The 19,687-nt window shown below is 45.9% G+C and overlaps 1 protein-coding gene across 2 annotated transcripts in view; it reads left to right on the top strand.

Annotated features, from left to right (window-relative positions):
- Window positions 1-19,687, top strand: part of pold4 (DNA polymerase delta 4, accessory subunit) — a 66,713-nt gene that overhangs the window by 34,801 nt on the left and 12,225 nt on the right. For both annotated transcript variants that reach the window (XM_036131037.1, XM_036131036.1), the window contains exon 4: window positions 9,420-9,531. In XM_036131037.1, the coding sequence (XP_035986930.1) occupies window positions 9,420-9,531 (112 nt within the window). The remainder of the gene's footprint in view (window positions 1-9,419; window positions 9,532-19,687) is intronic.

Below are 19,687 nucleotides of genomic sequence, written 5' to 3'. Positions count from 1 at the left end.
CTGCTGCTGGAGAAGACACATTGCTCTCGCAACCTCCTTTGCACTTTGTAAATAGGTATTAGAAAAACAAGTAATTAAAAATTGTGGACCACGACATCTCTGCCTCTGCATCCATCCTTCCACACCCCACGTACTCCAACCTCTTAAGGCCAGCCGCGTGACAAAAAAACCCATAGGAATGAATGGAGTCGGGTAGAAAGAAAGCCTCAAAAAAGCCTCAAAATGACCATTTTCAACGCTGTACTGTGTCGCCAGCATGTTGCTAACCGGAAGTAGCTATAGGAAGCTTGTACAAACTTCTGCTTGACAGATTTGGTGAATTTTAGGATTTTCTCCCTTTTTAGGCACTTCTCAGTACAGGATTTCAACCAAACTAACAGAGTAAAATCACCCGGTGAAACTGAAAACAACCATGCTAGCGGCTAACGGCTAGCATGTTGCTAACCAGAAGTAGCTTTAGGAAGGTCCTACCAACTTCTGCTTAGCCAGGGTTCTTCTGCCTTTACAGACAGAGAGGGCTGCAGCTGTCAGTGAGTCTCCATGACAACGCTGCTAGCAAGAGGCTCCTAGGAGATCCATTGACTTAACATGGCACCTTTCAACGGCCGCTGTGAGGGCTGTAAAAACCGTAGGAACCTGAAATTCGCAGTGTTACTTCCTATTAGTTTTTTTGACGGTACGGTATGCACCAAGAGGCAGGCGCCTTGCTAAATTTCTTTCTGTGAAGACCGTAGGAAGCTGAAATTCGCAGTGTTGCTTCCTGTTGCTATTTCTGACGGTACGGTACGCACCAAGTGGCAGGCGCCTTGCTAAATTTCTTCAGAAATTTTCTAGTTATTAATATTCCAGTTTCTTCGTGCGTTAATGCGGCCCGAACCGTAGCGTGCACCCCCACAATATAGGTATCAAAACGTGTGGCTCGGTCTGGAATGGTGTGCTACTACTTTTATTGGGGTTTCGAGTTACCATGGCAACAGAATTAGCGAAAAACCAACCCCCAAAAACCCCATAATAATCAATGGAGTCGGGTCGAAAGAAAGCCTCAAACATGCCTCAAAATGACCATTTTCAAAGCTGTACTGTGTCGTCATGCTTTCACCTATGAACACCGTTTAACTTCCAGTTTGTAGACATATCTGTGAACTACTCAGAAGTGAAAACGGGATGTGGATATCTTTTATCGTCTCTTCACAGTTACACCTCAAAGCTCATGTCCAAAAATCAGCGAAATCATCGTTTACAATGAAAGTCAATGACGGAATTCTCCAACCGCTAGAGTGGCCCACTCTAGCTTTTTTAAAGATTTCAAAACTCCAAACAACTTGACCTTACTCGCTCAATTTTCACTCTACATAGACAAATTATACATCAAAACGTAGGTATTTTTGTCAGGATTCGGGAAATGTAATCCTCATTGGTGTGGCGTTTATAGATTTTTCGCAAATCACCTCAGACCGACACAAACCCGAAACCTCCCCCATTCATTTCCTATGGAGCGGTTTTGAAAAATGACGTCTGAAAATCCAAAACATCACATGTTTTCGCATCTTCGCTACTCCTAAACCGTTTTATGTACAGACATGAGACTTTCACACATGAATGTCCCAACCCTTCTGGCGCTCACAAAAAAGGAATTTTGTGGATAACTGTTACGGTTTTTCCGCAGGAACAATTTGTTCGGGAGTAGCGAATGTGCAAAATCCTAAAAATGCTTTGGAGCTGCATTTTCCCACATCATCCACTTTTTTACATCGTCGCTGTGCCTACACCGATTCTTGTACAAACATAAAAATGTGCACCATAGTCCTCAAAAGCCTGCTGATACTCACAGTGAAATAATTATTTTGATATCTCTTATACTTTTTGAGCTACAGCGATTTGTTCAGGACCGTTTTTAGAGGATTTCTGAAAATCCATAAAAGTCGCCTTTATATCATAATTTTTTATGCCTTTATTAAACTTTTTCCAGCAAAAAACGATAGCTTTTCCTCTTCCCCTATCCGTTACGAACTAAACACAGAAAAAATTACGTCTCTACCATTTATGGATCAGGAGATATGGAGCATTGTTCGAGGCAAAGTTCTCCATTATAATCCAATAGCAGCCTCAGACACAAAGTGTCTGCACTTCAGTAGGCTGGCCCGCTGCAGCTGTGTCAGTGAGTTTCCATGACAACGGAACTCTGAGGGCCAGAGGGAGACGCTCCATTGAGATAGAATGGCAACTTTCGACGCCCGCTGCAGCGGCTGTGATTAATGTAGAAATCTGAAATTCGCAGTCACTTCCTCTTAACATTTTAAAATTTTCATGTGACTTTCAGCCATGTGTCAGTTTTCTGTGCCATTTTGGATTTTACATGCTTTCCTATTGGGCCTTTGCTTCCAACAGGACCTGGCATGATGCCCAGACACGACCCAATTGGCCAATACAGCACCACCCACATGTGGGAAATGGCACTACACACCATTTTGGTCAAATGTTGAGTTCTGGGCCCAGATGTGGTGAGGCTGAGTTGCTAAAGGAGGCCAATCTGACCCATGAACTTTGGTCACGTTTGGTGACATTAAGTATTGGCACCCCTATTTGAGGCACTTCCCAGTACAGGATTTGGACCAAACTGACAGAGTATAATCACCCAGTTATACCAAACACAACCATGCTAGCGGCTAACGGTTAGCATGTTGCTAACCGGAAGTAGCTCTAGGAAGGTCTCACCAACTTTTGCTTCACAGAGTCTGTTCTTCATTTAGAGAGAAAGCTCCACAAAAAATTTGGGCTACGTCGCATAAAGCATCTCCAAGCTATGAGGTGTCAAACATCCAATGCTTTTCAATGGGGGACCAAACCCCTTATGGTCCCAATAATGCATGCCCATATATGGTGCTCCAGTATAGCTCAGATGGAAAGTGCATGCAAGATGTCGTGGGATCGAAACCCGGCGTGGGAGACTAAGAGTTTTGTATTATAATCCCCACAGTGTGTATATTAAAACATGTGTGCTGATCCCATGAAGTATTTTTTTGTACCACCCGCCATTTTGAGTTACCATGGCAACGTTACAAACGACGTTTTTTTCTCCCTATTTGAGGCTCATCCCAGTACAGGATTTGGACCAAACTAACATAGTACACTCACCCAGTGATACCAAACACAACCATGTTAGCGGCTAACGGTTAGCATGTTGCTAACCGGAAGTAGCTCTAGGAAGCCTGCACAAACTTCTGCTTGACAGATTTGGTGAGTTTTAGCATTTTCTCCCTTTTTAGGCACTTCTCAGTACAGGATTTCAACCTAACTAACAGATTAACATCACCCGGTGATGCTGAACACAACCATGCTAGCGGCTAACCGTTAGCATGTTGCTAACTGGAAATAGATTTAGGAAGGTCCTACCAACTGCTGCTTAGCCAGAGTTCTTCTGCCTTTACAGACAGAGAGGGCTGCAGCTGTCAGTGAGTCTCCATGACAACGCTGCTAGCAAGAGGCTCCTAGGAGGTCCATTGACTTAACATGGCACCTTTCGACGGCCGCTGCGAGGGCTGTGAAGACCGTAGGAACCTGAAATTTGCAGTGTTACTTCCTGTTAGTATTTTTGACGGTACGGTATGCACCAAGAGGCAGGCGCCTTGCTAAATTTCTTCAGAAATTTTCTAGTATTATTATTATTGCTTTTTATTCTTCCGTCACCGTCAATACAGCCCGAACCGTCGGCTGTACCCCCACAAACTATATATCAAAACGTGCGTCTCGACGCCGCGAAGTGTGCTATTTGTACTTGACGCCATTTAAAGTTACCGTGGTGACAAAATTAACCAAAAACCACTTCTCAAAACCACTTCCTAGACACAGTTGACCTCTCAAAAATGTGGAGCTCAGCATGGCACTTTTTTTTGGTACAGGGGTTTAGGTGTTGGGCTGGTGCACCAAAGGTCGCAGGTTCGCAACCCGCTTGGGGTACCGAATATTCTTTTTCTCTTTTACAGGTAACAAATAAATAATTTGAACAACTGATATAAATTAATGAATGATGAAAAAATTGCAACAGCAAGAACTACCCCCCGGCCAATACAGCACCACTCACCTGTGGAAAATGGCACTACACACCATTTTTGTCAAATGTTGAGTTCTGGGCCCAGATTTGGTGAGGCTTAGTTGCTAAAGGAGGCCGATCTGACACATGGCCTTTAGTGAGCTTTGGTGACATTAAGTATTGGCACCCCAACACACCATTTTTGTCAAATGTTGAGTTCTGGGCCCAGATTTGGTGAGGCTTAGTTGCTAAAGGAGGCCAAAGTGAGCTTTGGTGACATTAAGTATTGGCACCCTTTTTGAGGAACTTCCTAGTACAGGATTTGGACCAAACTAACAGAGTACAATCACCCGGTGATACTGGACACAACCATGTTAGCGGCTAACGCTTAGCATGTTGCTAACCAGAAGTAGCTCTAGGAAGGTCTCACCAACTTCTGCTTCACAGAGTTTGTACTTCCTTTAGTAGTTTGTAATGCCTTTAACGTTTTTATTCACATGTTTCATTTTTTCAAGCTACATTGAAGTATTTAATAATGTTTTAATAACACCAATTTTCCATGCTGCTTGGATGCAGACCTGCTCCTGTCGGCTGGTTTTGACAAAGACAAATCCTTTTCACACTCAGAAGATTTGATTTAAAATCCCCAAGTGATAAAAGCCTACGACCAAGGAACTCGGAAGCTTTGCCTTTGACGGTTACGCGCACCACCAGGCGGGCGCCTTCTTCAACTTCTTTAGAAGTTGAACGATTCTAGTTCCATTTTACACGGCAACATATGTTAACAAAGACTCCACCACAGCGGTCAAAAACTTGCCACCTGTGCCAAGCTCTCCTGGAAAGATCTATGGGAGATGGAGGCATTCAGGGCAAGCTTTACCATCAGAGCTGCCTATGATGTTTTACCGTCACCTGCAAACCTAAGCCAATGGTATGGTGACGACCCCACATGCTCCTTGTGCCCAAGCCCAGCAACACTAAAGCACATCTTAGTGGGATACAAGACCAGCCTTACCCAAGGTCGCTACACCTGGCGACACAACCAGGTGCTCAGAAGTCTTGCAGCAGTGCTGGAATTCCAGCGGATGAGTGCAAATGCGCTCCCCCCGCCTCCATCCCACCGGCAGCCAACAGTTTTTGTTTGAGAGGGTCAAGCCAGCTTCACCATCAACGGTAGGGCTGACATTGGGCAGCTGGGCAGAGCACAGGACTGGAAAATGCTGGCAGACCTGGACAAAAAGCTGTGCTTTCCACCGGAAATTGCATCCACCAACCTGCGTCCAGACCTCGTTCTGTGGTCTTCCTCACTCAAGCTGGTGTACATCATTGAGCTCACGGTACCCTAGGAGGGTGCCGTACAGGAAGCCTTTGAGCAGAAGAAGCTGAGGTACACCAATCTTGCAGCTGAAGCCCAACAGCAAGGATGGAACGTGAAGGTACGCCCGGTGGAAGTAGGCAGCAGGGGATTCATAGCCAGCTCAACATCTAGGCTATTCAGGGAAATGGGGGTGCGAGGGAAGGCCCACAGGCAGGCAATCAAGGACCTCTCCAAGGCCGCTGAAAAGGGGAGCCAGTGGCTGTGGACCAAGAGGAAGGACCTGGCCTGGGGCTCAAGTGTGTGATGGTTGATGGGAGTGAACCTGGGACGCTGGGATTCACTGCTGAACCCTCTGGAGGTGTCGTGGGCCTATCAGCGAAACACCCAAGAAGGAGGGCGTCCACTTGAGAATCCAAGGGATGCCATCACCCACTTCATGGCCACAGTGTCTCGTCGGTGCCTTAGGTATCTATTGGGATAACAACATCTTGTCCTACAGACCACCTGCAGGTGCTGCACTCACCAATAACCTTTCTCACAGCAAAAATTCCCTTTGTAATCAAGAACTTTTTTCTTACAGCCGACAGTGTGTGTGCCCGTCCTGCATGTCTAAGAACTTGATGAAAATGCCTCGGGATTAACTTGGAGAAGTGCTGTTCTTTGGCCAGAATTATCGGATGTTTAACTTCCTCTGGCATTGCACTTCTATGAAGCCAGCCTCCAACTCTTAAAATGTTATCTTCCAAAACAGGATCCAATACTTAGATAGCACTCATACGGCTCACTTTAGAGTTGTGTGACAGAGCTTCAACCTCATGCTGGAATTTTTGCTGCTGACAGTACAAAATGATGAAGATCTCTGCACTTTGGAGCTCTGCCAATGACAAACTTCCACCTTTTGAGAGATTAGAGGTCCTTTGGCTCCCTCTTGTATTAATTTGATGCTTAACTGGGTTCTTATCCACTAAATGGTCCAGCTGTTTTCTCCTTCTACATTTCTCCTTTAAGACATACTTCAGCCTTAGGTACCAGGCCACTGCTCTTTTAAGTCTTTTCCAATCTGAAAAAATGTGCAATAAGCTGGTCAGTAGGTGCAAGAGTGTCAAGGCCAATGATGCTAAATGCAGCCTCCTTCTTAATCTCTTTGTCGCTGACATCCAATTCTACATCGATCACCCCTTTAGGCCACTTCATCTTTCCACAAGAACTCTGGTCCATCAAGCCACGTCCTGGTTTTCAGGAAGTCTGAAACTTTCATTCCACGAGACACATAATCAGCTGAATTTTCTTTTGTGCTGACATGATTCCACTGAGTAGGTTCAGACAAATTTCTGATGGTTGCAATTGTATTTGCCACAAACGTGTGAAAGCGTCTGTCATTATTGATGTATTTTAACACAGATGTTCTATCAGTCCAGAACGTTGATTTTTCTAGATGTATATTCAGCTCTTCTTTGACCATAGCATCCACCTTCACAGTTAAGACGGCAGCTGTGGCAGAATCAGGCAGAATCAGACACGGACAGGCAGAACAAGGAAACGCTGGAATGCTCGTACAGGTGGCTTGAGACAATCTGGCACTGGCTTCTGATCTGCACAGGGATTATAAGGAGGTGAAAACAGGTGGAACAAGTTCAAGCCTGGGAATGGTAAAAACTTTCAGTGGTGTTACTCTGGCCTTCCCCATAAGGAAAGCAAAATGAATGATGTTTTCAAAATTTATCATACGATTGTACACAACAGTCCCATATCCAGTTTCACTAGCATCTGAAAAATTGTGTAATTGTGTAATTGTGTGCATGCTTTATAGCTCCAAATCCCACAGGTTTTATGCAGCGGTCGACACTAAATGTAGACAGTAGTGCAAGCTCCTCCAGCCATCTTCTCCATTTGTGTAATGGTTCAGTTCAATGGCCCAGTCCACGCGGCCTTCCAACCCCATGCCAGTGGACTTCTGTGTAACCCTGTGATGGCTCTCCTCCCACTCCACACATTCCTCATGTTGTTGGTCTGGAGTTTATTCTCCAGCTTTCTCCTGTATTTGTCCTTAGCCTCCTTGATTTTACGTTTGTGTACCCCCTGCACTCTCCTCACCTCCTCACGGTTGCCATCTCTGAATGCCCTCTTCTTCTCATTCAGAATGGTCTTAATGTCCTTGGTGATCCACGGTTTATTGTTAGTGTAACAGATGACAGTCCGAGCTGGAACATTGCAGTCCGCACAGAAGTTGATGTAGTCCGTGATGCACTCTGTGAGTCCATTGATGTCCTCCCCCGTGGGGCTCACAGAGTGTAGGCCTCCACCGACCACCTCCTCACAGTCCTTGTGGTCGTAGGCTTCCTCTTCACGAGAGGCACATAACAGGGTTTGAGGTGAACCAGATTGTGATCTGACCTGCCCAGAGGGGGGAGAGAAGAAGAGATGTATGCATCTTTAATGTTAGCATAGATCAGGTCCAGGGTCCTCTCCTCTCTGATAGGGCAGCTCACATACTGTTTGAAGGTCGGCAGAACTTTGTTCATGGTGACATGGTTAAAGTCTCCCGACATGATGATGAGGGCATTAGGATGTTGGGTCTGTAGTTTGGAGATGGTGGTGTGTATGATGCTGCAGGCAGGCAGGAATTAACACTCCTTTGTGAATGTCCACTAACATTTGACACACTGTCAGTGGGATTTACACCATCATCATCACCATCATCATTTTTGCTAATTGCAGTTTGAGATAGCCACTTATTTACACTAGAAATACACTCATTATTAGCAATAATTTTTGCTTTAAACCATTCTTCATGATTTTCTTTTTCATCATGTGGCAAAAACCCCAGAAAAGACTCATGTAAACATTTGGCATCATCACACAACTTAATCAACATATCCAGAGCACTTAAAACCTTTGTTTTTTCACCTTTAGACATTAGATCATGAATTTCATCTTATATTACCCGTTTTGTTTAATTTTGATTTTCGTTCTTTTTGTAATGTTTCAAGTTTTTCAGCCAAGGCCTTTTCCTGTTAATTTAACAGTACGTTTTGAGTTTCCCCACCAATATCCATTTGTTCAGTCTCAGTATTTTTGTCCATTTCCATGGTGCCAAGGTCCACTTGGAAGACAAACGCGCAAAAAGCTACTAAATGAGCCTCAAACGCAAAGATGCAATGCCTAATATTATTATTTAAACGACGCAATTACCAATGTATTGGTTTTAATGTGTGCACACAAAAAGAATAATAATGGCCATCAAAGGTGTAGCGCTACACATACCTCGTTGGGCGCCTGTTGACATTCCGTGATCCAATTCACAACGACTTTCAAAGACCCAGGTATCCAGCGATCCGATCCTCCGTGATCACTGAGTGTCTGCCACGGTGTCCATCCGTCCATTACTGCCACGGTCTGGTCCAATGAGTTTGTGATTGGTCCTTTCAATCACAAATTGTCTAACACCGCATCCATCTGATCCTTTCCTGCCGCGGTCGTAGCATGATGCTTTAGCTCTGCAGCGACTGTCCAGCCAGCAAACACCAGCTCATCGCAGCCCAAACTCAGTCTCAGTCTGCTCCACATAGTCTCCATCGCTTTGTTCAAAGACATTAGAGTATTTCAAAGTCCAAAAATGGGCAATTTTTTGACAGTATACTAGCCGGTTCACTACTGCACTAGTGTTACTGTTGATTTTTATTAAGGCAGGTTTATGTTATTCATTTTCTGGCCCTCTATACTAACCAGTTTACTATTGCACTAGTGTAGCGTTGATCCGTTGCTGCTTAATTATGATGCGCTGAGCGGCTAACGTACCTGTTGATCGTGTGTAAATAAATCCCAAAGTTCTTCTTCTTGTCCATTTATTCCATTTTACACGACAACATATGTTAACAAAGACTCCGCCACAGCGGTCAAAAACTTGTATGCCCTTTTGGCCTCGTAGAACAGTCAAAATGTGAATGGCCCGGCTGACTGCAGTAGAGACAGAGTATATATTGTTTAGGATTTTTTTGTTGTTGCAGACAACCCCAAAGATACTGTGAGTAAATTCTGTTGAATAATTAAATGCTTCTCTTCTGTTTTCAGGCATCAGCAGGCTGCAGAGGTGGGAGAGAGCCAAGAGTCATGGTCTGGACCCACCTGAGGAAATCAGAGAGCTGTTGTTGGAAACACCTGCTTATCCTGAGTACTCCCTGAGGTGACACACACAGGCAGTGTCCGAAATTAACTTCCTGATCTACCGGCAGAGAATGAGGCAGAGTTTCATCAAGCCTATACCGTCCAACATTTTTCTCTCAGCTGCCACACTTAAAGCACGCAGGGGTTTACACTGCGTCTTTACGCATAATCCAGCTGCTGGATAAACAGTGGGGAAAATGCATGAATGAAGACTGCAAAGGGCTCCTTTAGATGGGAGAGAAGGAAAAATGTGTCTGAGCTAAAGCCCCTGATGTTACAAGTTCATTAAAATTACCTAAATTATATGTAACGTAATTTTGCACACCTGAATTCAAGCGCAAGGAACCACGCCCACCGAAGCACCGCTGGTTCTGGTTCTGTGTTGTTAAAAAAGAGCATGAAACATAGCTACTGACTCTACTATTGATTTCAATTGGAACATTTTGGTACGAGTGGAAGGACATTAAACATAGTGATTCACGTTTTGACGGCTGGCCGCTGATAAAAGCACCTGGCTCCGGGGGGGGGGGGGTCAGTAAGAGCGGTGAAGCACAGAGACAAAGCGCATGTAGTTAAAAAAATGCAGAATAAATAAGAACGAAACCGTTTTAGAAAGCATCTGGTTAGCAGATCTGTTTTCTGATCCAGCGTGCAGCCATGACTGGTTCTGAATGAAGGCTTCATCTGGGAGCCGCTCTCCCCCCTTGCCTCCAGCTCCGCAGAAGGCGGAGTTTGGAGGATGGACAGAGCTGTGTACGGGTCATCTGCAGCCCAGATGGGTTTTGTAATTTATTTGGTACAAACATTTACTCGCCATGTGGCAGCTAGCCCTCTGAAATTCACTCGCCAAACGGGAAATTTACTCGCATTTGGCGACTGCCAAGTGTTAATTTCTGGCCCTGCACACAGGCAGACGTATTATCTCTGTCTTTCTATCTTTACTAGGATTTTGCATTAACGTCCATTCATTTCTATGGCCTAACCCTGACCCTACCACTAAACCTAACCATTACCAGTACATACCTACCCTGACCTAAACTCACTTTACACCGTAGCCCCAAACTTAACCCAAAAACATCACTTTTTTTCTTATGGGCACAAGGCTTTTGGGCCTCATAAAAGAGAAAATGCAATTAGTCTCTTTTTTTTCAAATATCTCCTAACAGGTTGCCACCCCTCAGTCTTTCCTCAATCAAATTTGAGGAAGCTATCTGTTAAACACTGTGACAGACACGTGTGACAGACTGACCGACAGCTCAGACAAAGGATGCTACACGCACAAGCTCGGCAAATGACTAAGGTGCGCAGCCAGGGTCAGACTAGCCATTGGGAGAATCAGGAGTTTTCCCAGTGGCTCGGATGGTGGGCTGGCCCGCTGGCCCGGCGCTCTCAGCAATCATAGAGGTTCGGGTCACTCTTAATCATGGGCACATTGCAAGCATTTTACAATAATTATGTGTGAAGGGGATGTTTCCCTCACACACTTTTGAAACGTATCCGATTTGACCCCATCACAAAAATATGACTACCGTGCGCTGTTTCCTTTGCTCCCCGAAAGAATCCATGCCACTTGATTGATAGGTGAATACTAATACTTCTAAAACTCCACTCCGTGTTTTCTCCAAGCATAAATAAATAAACTGAATGGCAGCTGAAAACTGGACATGGTAACGTCAGTCTCATTGACATGTCACAAAGCATTTGGTAAAAACCTTTTTAAATGACTCCGAAGTGAAAACACTTGCCACAATAAAGACGTGATTGGGAAGAGGTATTGAAAATTTTAAAATATGGTTAACAAAGAGCTGCATAAACTCCAAATTTGAAAAATATTGAAATCATTGTTATATTATTGTATTTTACTTTGTTTAATATGGAAGTTAATTTGTGTCGCTGGGATTTTAATTAAAAATGCCACTGAAATTTAAATGTTGTATATTTGTACTTACTCTTTCGGTGTTAGAATATATTCAGAAAACATTTTTAACCCCCAAAAAATTCATTGTCATTATATCTACATAGTTGAAATTTATTTTGTTATTTTCACAGCAAGATAAAAAATTCACATTACTATTTCAAAGTGATTAAATTTTCAATACCTGTTTTTCAGTTTAACTTTTCAGTTTAAAAAAAATCTGCATATAAAAAAAAGGCTGAATTTTGAAAGTCAGCCTTTCAAAATTCAAACTCAATAATTTCAGCCTCCCGAGATTCAACTGGCTCAAATTCACCGTCTTAAATTCAGCGTCTAAATTTGGTGTAAAAAGGGAAGGTTTACGTTAGGTCACAGACATTACCAATGGATTGTGGTGTCCAACACCCAGCCAATCCCGTTACGTTTTCTTAGTCACGTGACGTGACGCTTGTGCGCAGACTGAAGGAAAACCAGCATCACGGAGGCGGTCATGGAAGCTAACGCTAACTCAACGGTGAGTTTATTACTTTCATTTTTCTGTAGTATTGCTTTTCTTTGCGCATTAATTTCAATACATAGGGTGTGTCCCAATTCAAGAGGTCCAACCCAAGAAGGATTCGACCTTGTGGACCGCGTCTTTCGCATACCGTAAAAACCACAGAAGAATTTGAACCTTCTAGCCTTCGCCAGCTCCCCCCAGGCCGCCACTCTTACCTCAGCGTAACTTATGTTGCCTAGCAACCATGACAGAGTGAACGACAGCTGTGAAGCTGAGTTGAACTCAGGTTAATGTTCAGTGATATTTATGTAAAATAAAAACCCTAAATAACATTAACTGACGACAAATTAAACTTTTATTAAACATACTAAACTTTTAGCAACTTAACCTCCAACCCCCCCCCCCCCATTTTTTTTTTTTTTTTTTTGCTTGTAGAGCATGATAAAAGTAAATGCACCGAATATCAACATTAACATTATTTCCGTCTTTTTTCTTTTTCCTAACTCGTGATTTTCTTTTTGTGTGATAAAGATGCATCAAACAACCATGCAGGTGTTTCCGCTGTTGCAGTCGCTGCCAAATTTTGGCAAGTCTGCACTGATGCAGCCTCTGAATAAAGACACACCCTTATCGCTTGATTTAAAACATGGATTTGGGAATCAGTTTCTGTTTTTTTTTAATAGTACTTTAATTTACATTCTTTTTAGTGTAGGGTACCAAATGTTCTACTTGGCAACACTATAAAAAAAAACCTCCTTTTGGTTTGTCAATTGATTAAAAAGCTTACTATTTTGAAAATTAGAAATATGCTTGTAAGCACATTTCACTCATTCAGTCATTTATTTCACAACCAAACCATTGAAGAATTTGTGCAACTATTGTATTTCACTCACACCTACTTTAATATGGCCTCAAAGTGTAACGAACAGGAAACTGGATCCAGAATTCAAACCAGACAGATCAGTGACGTTTTAAGCAAGTTTATTAAAGATGCGCCGCCGCAGGCACTCGGGGCTCGCTGCTCGCTCAGAGACCGGAAACCTCCCTGCAGCAGAGACAGGTTAGTGATCAGCTGGTGGTGTCGGGCAAGAATGAGGGAGGCTGGATCACTAACGTGGTAGTAGGACTCCGAAGCTCGGGCTTTAACTTCGGGCCGGGGTTCCAGGACTGAAGCGGGCAGACGATCCGTTCAGGGAAATCCAGGGGCGTTATTCAGGGGGGTCCGGGTCTGATCACGGAGAGCCAGTTATCCAGCGGCAGCACAGAATCCAGTGGCAGAATCAGGTCAGACACGGACAGGCAGAACAAGGAAACGCTGGAATGCTCGTACAGGTGGCTTGAGACTGGCACTGGCTTCTGATCTGCGCAGGGATTATAAGGAGGTGAAAACAGGTGGAACCGATGAGGACTAATTGCGGGCAGGGTGGAGAATGAGCAGGTGTGCTGAACAAAGGAAAAGATCAGAGCCAGTGCCGAGATCGTCACACAAAGAGTAGCAAAGCTGGGAAAAAGACGGTTCGTCAAGTAGCTTAACGATGGATGCTATATCGGCGCTACTACCCAGCACCATGAGGCATTAGGTACAGACTTCAGGTCCTCCTTCAGCTTGCTAAGTTCACCGTAGAAGACCATGACCAGTGTCTGAGTTCTCTGGAGCCTGCCTCAGAGAACTTGATCCAGCGCATCAGTGAGCTGGAAAATGCCTGCTGCAGCCTCTGTGAAAACAACTCCAAGCTAACAACTAAATTCTGTCATGATGCAGCCTGAAGGTTGCATTCTGAACATTTCTGACCCTGTCTCCAGTGCAGCCCTGATTGGGAACACCTGACAGGCAGCAAACAACCACGGACTCACTCTACCTGCTCACCCTGCTCTAAAAGCCTACCTCAGTTTGTTCTTTGTCACCGGTTCATCTCCAGTCCTCTGACCATCATGCCTGTCCTGTTCCTGCTCGTGTCCTGGTCCTGTTCCTGTCTGTTCCCGTCTGCCAGTTCCTGTACTCCTGCAACCTCCGTCTGGTAAATGACTCTGGCACTTCTTGCTGCTTCAATAAACTCTGGAAACTAGCTCTGTGTGTGTGTGTGTGTGTGTGTGCTGTGCTCTGGGTTCATCCAAGACAAATCATGACAAAGTCATAAAAAACTGCTAATGACTGTGGCTGGAAAATATTATGGTTCTTCTTTGTCTTCATTGTTTGGCTACTATCATATGTTGTTCCCCTTTATATCTGGCAGCGGGGCCCTTCTGCTATCACAGTCATGGTTACAATAACAATTACAGCAGCAGTAATGTGAGTATTTTCCTCTTCTTTAAACTCGGCGGACTGTTCTATCTGTACATTATTCAAGGCCTAATATGGAGGAACCAATGGAGGAGTTACCTTTCCCCCTATAGGGGTATGTTCGCTAAAAGAGATGTTAACTAGAGGAGTGTAGTTTATGTTCTAAATTATCAGGAAGCTGAAGATGGTATTACAAGATGATTTATTTGTTTGGAATGCAAGCTTTGAAGAGCTTGCTGTCCTGTTCTTTGGCAGCTGTCTTGTTGTGGGAAGGGTGGGGTTTCTCAGCACCTACCCAGGCCACATACATAATATCTGTGTCATTTTGAGTGGATTATGTTATTTGGGCACTAATACCTGGAGTATTAAAACCACCTATGCTTACATACCCATCTTCTCTGTTAGGAAGAATGGCTAGCCTCTTGATTCTTTTGAGCTGGAATGTCAAGGGTTTAAGCTACCCTGATAAAAGGAGAAGGGGTTTTTTTCCCCGCACATTAGACAATTTGGAACAGCCGTTGCTTTTTTTTTTTTTTTTTTTTTTTTTACAAGAAACACACATTTGTGGTTCTGACAAGCCAAGTCTGATGTTGGAGGCAGAATTTCCATTCTACTTTTCAGGCTAAAGCCAGAGGGGTCTCCATTCTTATTAAACATAATATCGCTTTGAACACCATAATGTAATATCAGATACAAATGGATGCTATATTATTGTTTGTTCAAATTTGTATAATACTGTCATGATATTTTTTGAGGATGAACCCGGACATAGTGCGCACACACAGAGGTTGGATATTAAGAGAGTTTATTGTACAGTAGGGTGTGGAATGACAAGAAAAACCAAAGTCTATTTCTACTGGCTGACCGGAGCAGTGCGGAGCAGAAACTGACCAGGACCTGATGACTCACTAAGACCAAGACGAAACACAGGAACCGAGAAGCAGAGCGTCGGAGCGGGAGACTGGAGATCAGGGCGGAGTGCCTGAGCTGAAGACTGGAAGCCGAGGCAGAGTGACAGAGCCGAAGACTGGGAGCTGACGTAGCGCCGCCGATTGGAGCCGAGGCAGAGCCGAAGACTGGAGCCGAGGCAGAGCCAATGACTGGAGCCGAGCTGGAACGGAGCTTCAGGCTGTGACTGAGCTGGAACAGAGCTGAAGCAGAGTTTCTGGCTATGACTAAGCAGAAACAGAGCTGAAATAAAGTCTCTGGCTGTGACTGAGCAAAAACAGAGCTGACACAGGATTACTGGCTGAGACTGAGCAGGAGTTGAACACTACGGACCAGCAACGAGAACAGACTGAGGTGGGTACATATAGTGGTGACAACAGGTGGAAACAAATCAGAGATAATTGCAGCCTGACAAGTGGAACCAATCAGGCTGCGCAGGGAAGGGAGAGAGGCAGGGAGGCTCAGCATGCAGCCTACAAGCTGCATCCTGACAGTATCCCCCCCCCCAAAGCTGGACACCGGACGGCCCAGAACCTCCCACACTGGGTGGGTGGAGGGGGCCCAGGAAGGCGGGCAAGAGTTAAAACAGAACACTGGAAAGCAAGAGAACACTGAAGAACCAAAGGGCCAGCGAACACAGAGAACCAAAAGGCTAGAGAACACGGAGGACCAAAGGCTAGAGAACACAGAAAACCAAAGGACTAGAGAACACTGACAACCAAAGGACTAGAGAACACGGAGAACCAAAAGCTAAAGAACACGGAGAACCAAAGGCTAAACACGGAGAACCAAAGGACTAAAGAACATGGAGAACCAAGGGGCCAGAAAACTCTGGGGAACCGAAAGTCAAGAGAATTCTGGGGAACAGGCTAAAGGAAACACAAGGGAGACAAGACAGGTGTGCACCAACGCCAGAGGGGAAGAACAGGCGCACCAACGCCAGAGGGGAAGAAACGGCGTACCAACGCCAGAGGGAAAGAAACAGGCGTACCAACGCCAGAGGGGAAGAAACAGGCGTACCAACGCCAAAGGGGAAGAAACAGGCGTACCAACGCCAGAGGGGAAGAAACAAGCGTACCAACGCCAAAGGGGAAGAAACAGGCGTACCAACGCCAGAGGGGAAGAAACAGGCGTACCAATGCCAGAGGGGAAGAAACAGGCGTATGCCAACGCCAGAGGGAAGGACAGACGTATGCCAACGCCAGAGGGAAGGACAGGCGTATGCCAACGCCAGAGGGAAGGACAGGCGTACGACAGCGCCAGAGGGAAGGACAGGCATACTTCAAACCCAGGGCTCAACAGACGTACGAATACGCTGGTGCCCACTAGCGTGCGGTTCGCCAGGGGAAGGAACAGGCGTACGGAAATGCCAGAGGGAAGAGCAGGCGTACGGATACGCCAGAGGGAAGAGCGGGCGTACGGAAACTCCAGAGGGAAGAGCGGGCGTACGGAAACGCCAGAGGGAAGAGCAGGCATACGGAAACGCCAGAGGGAAGGAGCAGGCGGACTAAAACGTCAGAGGGAAGAGCAGGCGGACTGAAAACGCTGGAGCACAGAGTAAGGAAACGCTGGAGCACAACTAGAGTACGGAAACGCCAGGGGAAAGAACAGGAGTACGGAAACGCCAGGGAAAAACAGGCGTACGGAAACGCCAGGGGAAACAACAGGCGTACTGAAATGCCAGGGGAAACAACAGGCATACGGAAACGCCAGGGGAAACAACAGGCGTTCAGAAACGCCAGGGGAAAAAACAGGCGTACTGGAACAGGGCTCAACAACGCACGCTGGAACACAACTAGCGTACAGAAACGCCAGGGGAAACCCGCCGGGGCGTGAGGGAAACGCCGGGGCATGAGGGAAGAGAACGCCGGGGTGTGAGGGAAACCCCGGGGTGCGAGGGAAGAGAACACAGGGGTGTGAGGGAAACGCCGGGGAGCAAGGTAAGGGAACGCCAGGGCATGAGGGAAAAGAATGCCGGGGCACGCGGGAAACGGGAACATCTAGAACTCCAGGAACAAGAACAGAGAGCGTCCTAACACACCAAGGAACCAGAACAAAGGGCGTTCTAACACGCCGGAGAACAAGAACGGAAGGCGTCCTAACACGCCAGGGAACCAGAATGAAGGGCTTCCTAATACGCCAGGGAACAAGAACCGAAGGCGTCCTAACACGCCGAAGAACAAGAACGGAGGGCGTCTTCACACGCCGGAGGACAAGAACAAAGAGCATCTTAACACGCCAGGGAACAAGAACAAAGATTTCTCTTGCCAGCCCCCCTCCCCTCTTCAACTTTGTGTATTCACTCTACCTTGCTAACTGTTACTCTTGTAATGCAAATAACCTGTGATAAGACCAGCCCTTCTACAAGAGACTCGAGATATTCTAAAACTAATTGGGATCAGAACAGGAGCATGTTCCAAGCACTTTTCATTACCTGGCCCTGCAACATCAGACCTTTTTTTGCAGGAATATATTCATAAGTCATATCTAAATCTTTTATTTAGGCAAACCTATTGAACAACCAGAGCAAAAGTCTGTTCTATGTTCATGGCAATAAATCTGGTAATATGTTCAAATTAGCTGATTTTTTTAAAAGTAAAACAGCACATCACAAAAATCCAAATGGATGATGATAATATTTAACCTGACAAAAGCCAGCTGTATGTCGCTCCGCCTAGCTCCACTCACATACATCTGGGACACCGCCATAGGAATTGCCTTTACTGAAGGCTGGGCCTTATCAAAAATTCTTGCATATGATTGGATAAGCCACTTGTCTGTCATCTTTATTGACGTGCTATTTCAACCACTCACACCGAAGCTAACCCGTGACGCTGATGATAGCGACGCAGGAAAAAAAATAAAATAATAATAATAATGTGTTTGCGGCTCTAGTGGCATGCGTTTTATTGACAGTGAGCTGACAGGAAGAGGGGGGAAGACAGGCGGCAAAGCGCCGCGGGTCGGAGTCAATCCCGGGCCGACCGCGTTAAGGACTAAAGGCCTCCTAACATGGTTCGCGCTAACCGCTCCGCGGACGCGCCCCGGAAAACAAAACTTGCCAAATCCGGTCGGGAGAAGGGCGAAAACATCGTTTCCACCAACAAAAGCCTTCAGAGGCGTTCTCTGATGTTCTTTTAATGAAACAATATTAGGTAGATTGGACAACACGGAAGAAATAGCAGCATCAATGTTAACGCTTGCTTCCTCAACGAGCCGCCATTGCTATCAAAACAGTCTCACGTCATGGTCGCGTCTCCACTACGTCACATCTATGAAATGCCAGCCCTGCGTCCTGATTGGCCAGACCATAAAATTGGTTGGAGAAATCACTTTCTACCGGCGATGTCCCAGATGTATGTGAGTGGAGCTAGGCGGAGCAACATACAGCTGGCTGTTGTCGGGTTAGATAATATCATTTCAGATCCCTCTAAAATCAATGACACATTCAGGAATTTTTATTCCCGACTTTACACTTCTGACCTCCCAAATGTGAGTACGTTGATGAAAAATGTCCAAGGTCATTTAGAGGTCCCCACACTCACCCAAGATAATAAGGTCAGATTAGATCTCCTTGTTTCAATCTGGGAGTTCCCCTGGACTTGATGGGTTCTCAGTGGAGTTTTTATCCATCCATCCATCGTCTTCCGCTTATCCGAGGTCGGGTCGCGGGGGTAGCAGCTTCAGTAGGGAGGCCCAGACGTCCCTCTCCACAGCCACCTGGGCCAGCTCCTCCGGGGGAATCCCAAGGCGTTCCCAGGCCAGCCGAGAGACATAGTCCCTCCAGCGTGTCCTGGGTCTTCCCCTGGGCCTCCACCCGGTGGGACATGCCCGGAACACCTCACCAGGGAGGTGTCCAGGATGCATCCTAACCAGATGCCTGAGCCACCTCAAGTGTCTCCTCTCAACGTGGAGGAGCAGCGGCTCTACTCTGAGTCCTCCACGGATGACTGAGCTCCTCACCTTATCTCTAAGGGAGAGCCCAGACACACTACGGAGAAAACTCATTTCGGCCGCTTGTATCCGGGATCTCGTTCTTTCGGTCACGACCCTAAGCTCATGACCATAGATGTGGGTAGGAACGTAGATCGACCGGTAAATCGAGAGCTTTGCCTTTTGGCTCAGCTCTCTCTTCACCACAACGGATCGGTACAGCACCCGCTTTACAGCAGACGCCGCACCAATCCGCATGTCGATCTCCCGCTCCATCTTCCCCTCATTCGTGAACAAGACCCCAAGATACCTAAACTCCTCCACTAGGGGTAGCACATCCTCCCCAACCTGGAGAAGGCACTCTACCCTTTTCCGGCTCAAGACCATGGTCTCAGATTTGGAGGCACTGATTCTCATCCCGGCCGCTTCGCACTCTGCTGCGAACTGCTCTAGTGAGAGCTGACTTACTGCCGGCAATGCGGACCAGACTATGTGACCGGTCATACAGAGACCTGACAGCCCTTATTAAAGGACCCAGTACTCCATACTCCCGGAGTACCCCCCCACAGGATCCCTCGATGGACCTAGTCGAATGCCTT

Source organism: Fundulus heteroclitus, unplaced genomic scaffold (assembly GCF_011125445.2).
Source record: "Fundulus heteroclitus isolate FHET01 unplaced genomic scaffold, MU-UCD_Fhet_4.1 scaffold_407, whole genome shotgun sequence".
Lineage (NCBI taxonomy): Eukaryota > Metazoa > Chordata > Actinopteri > Cyprinodontiformes > Fundulidae > Fundulus > Fundulus heteroclitus.
This window is presented reverse-complemented; position numbering and strand designations above follow the sequence as displayed.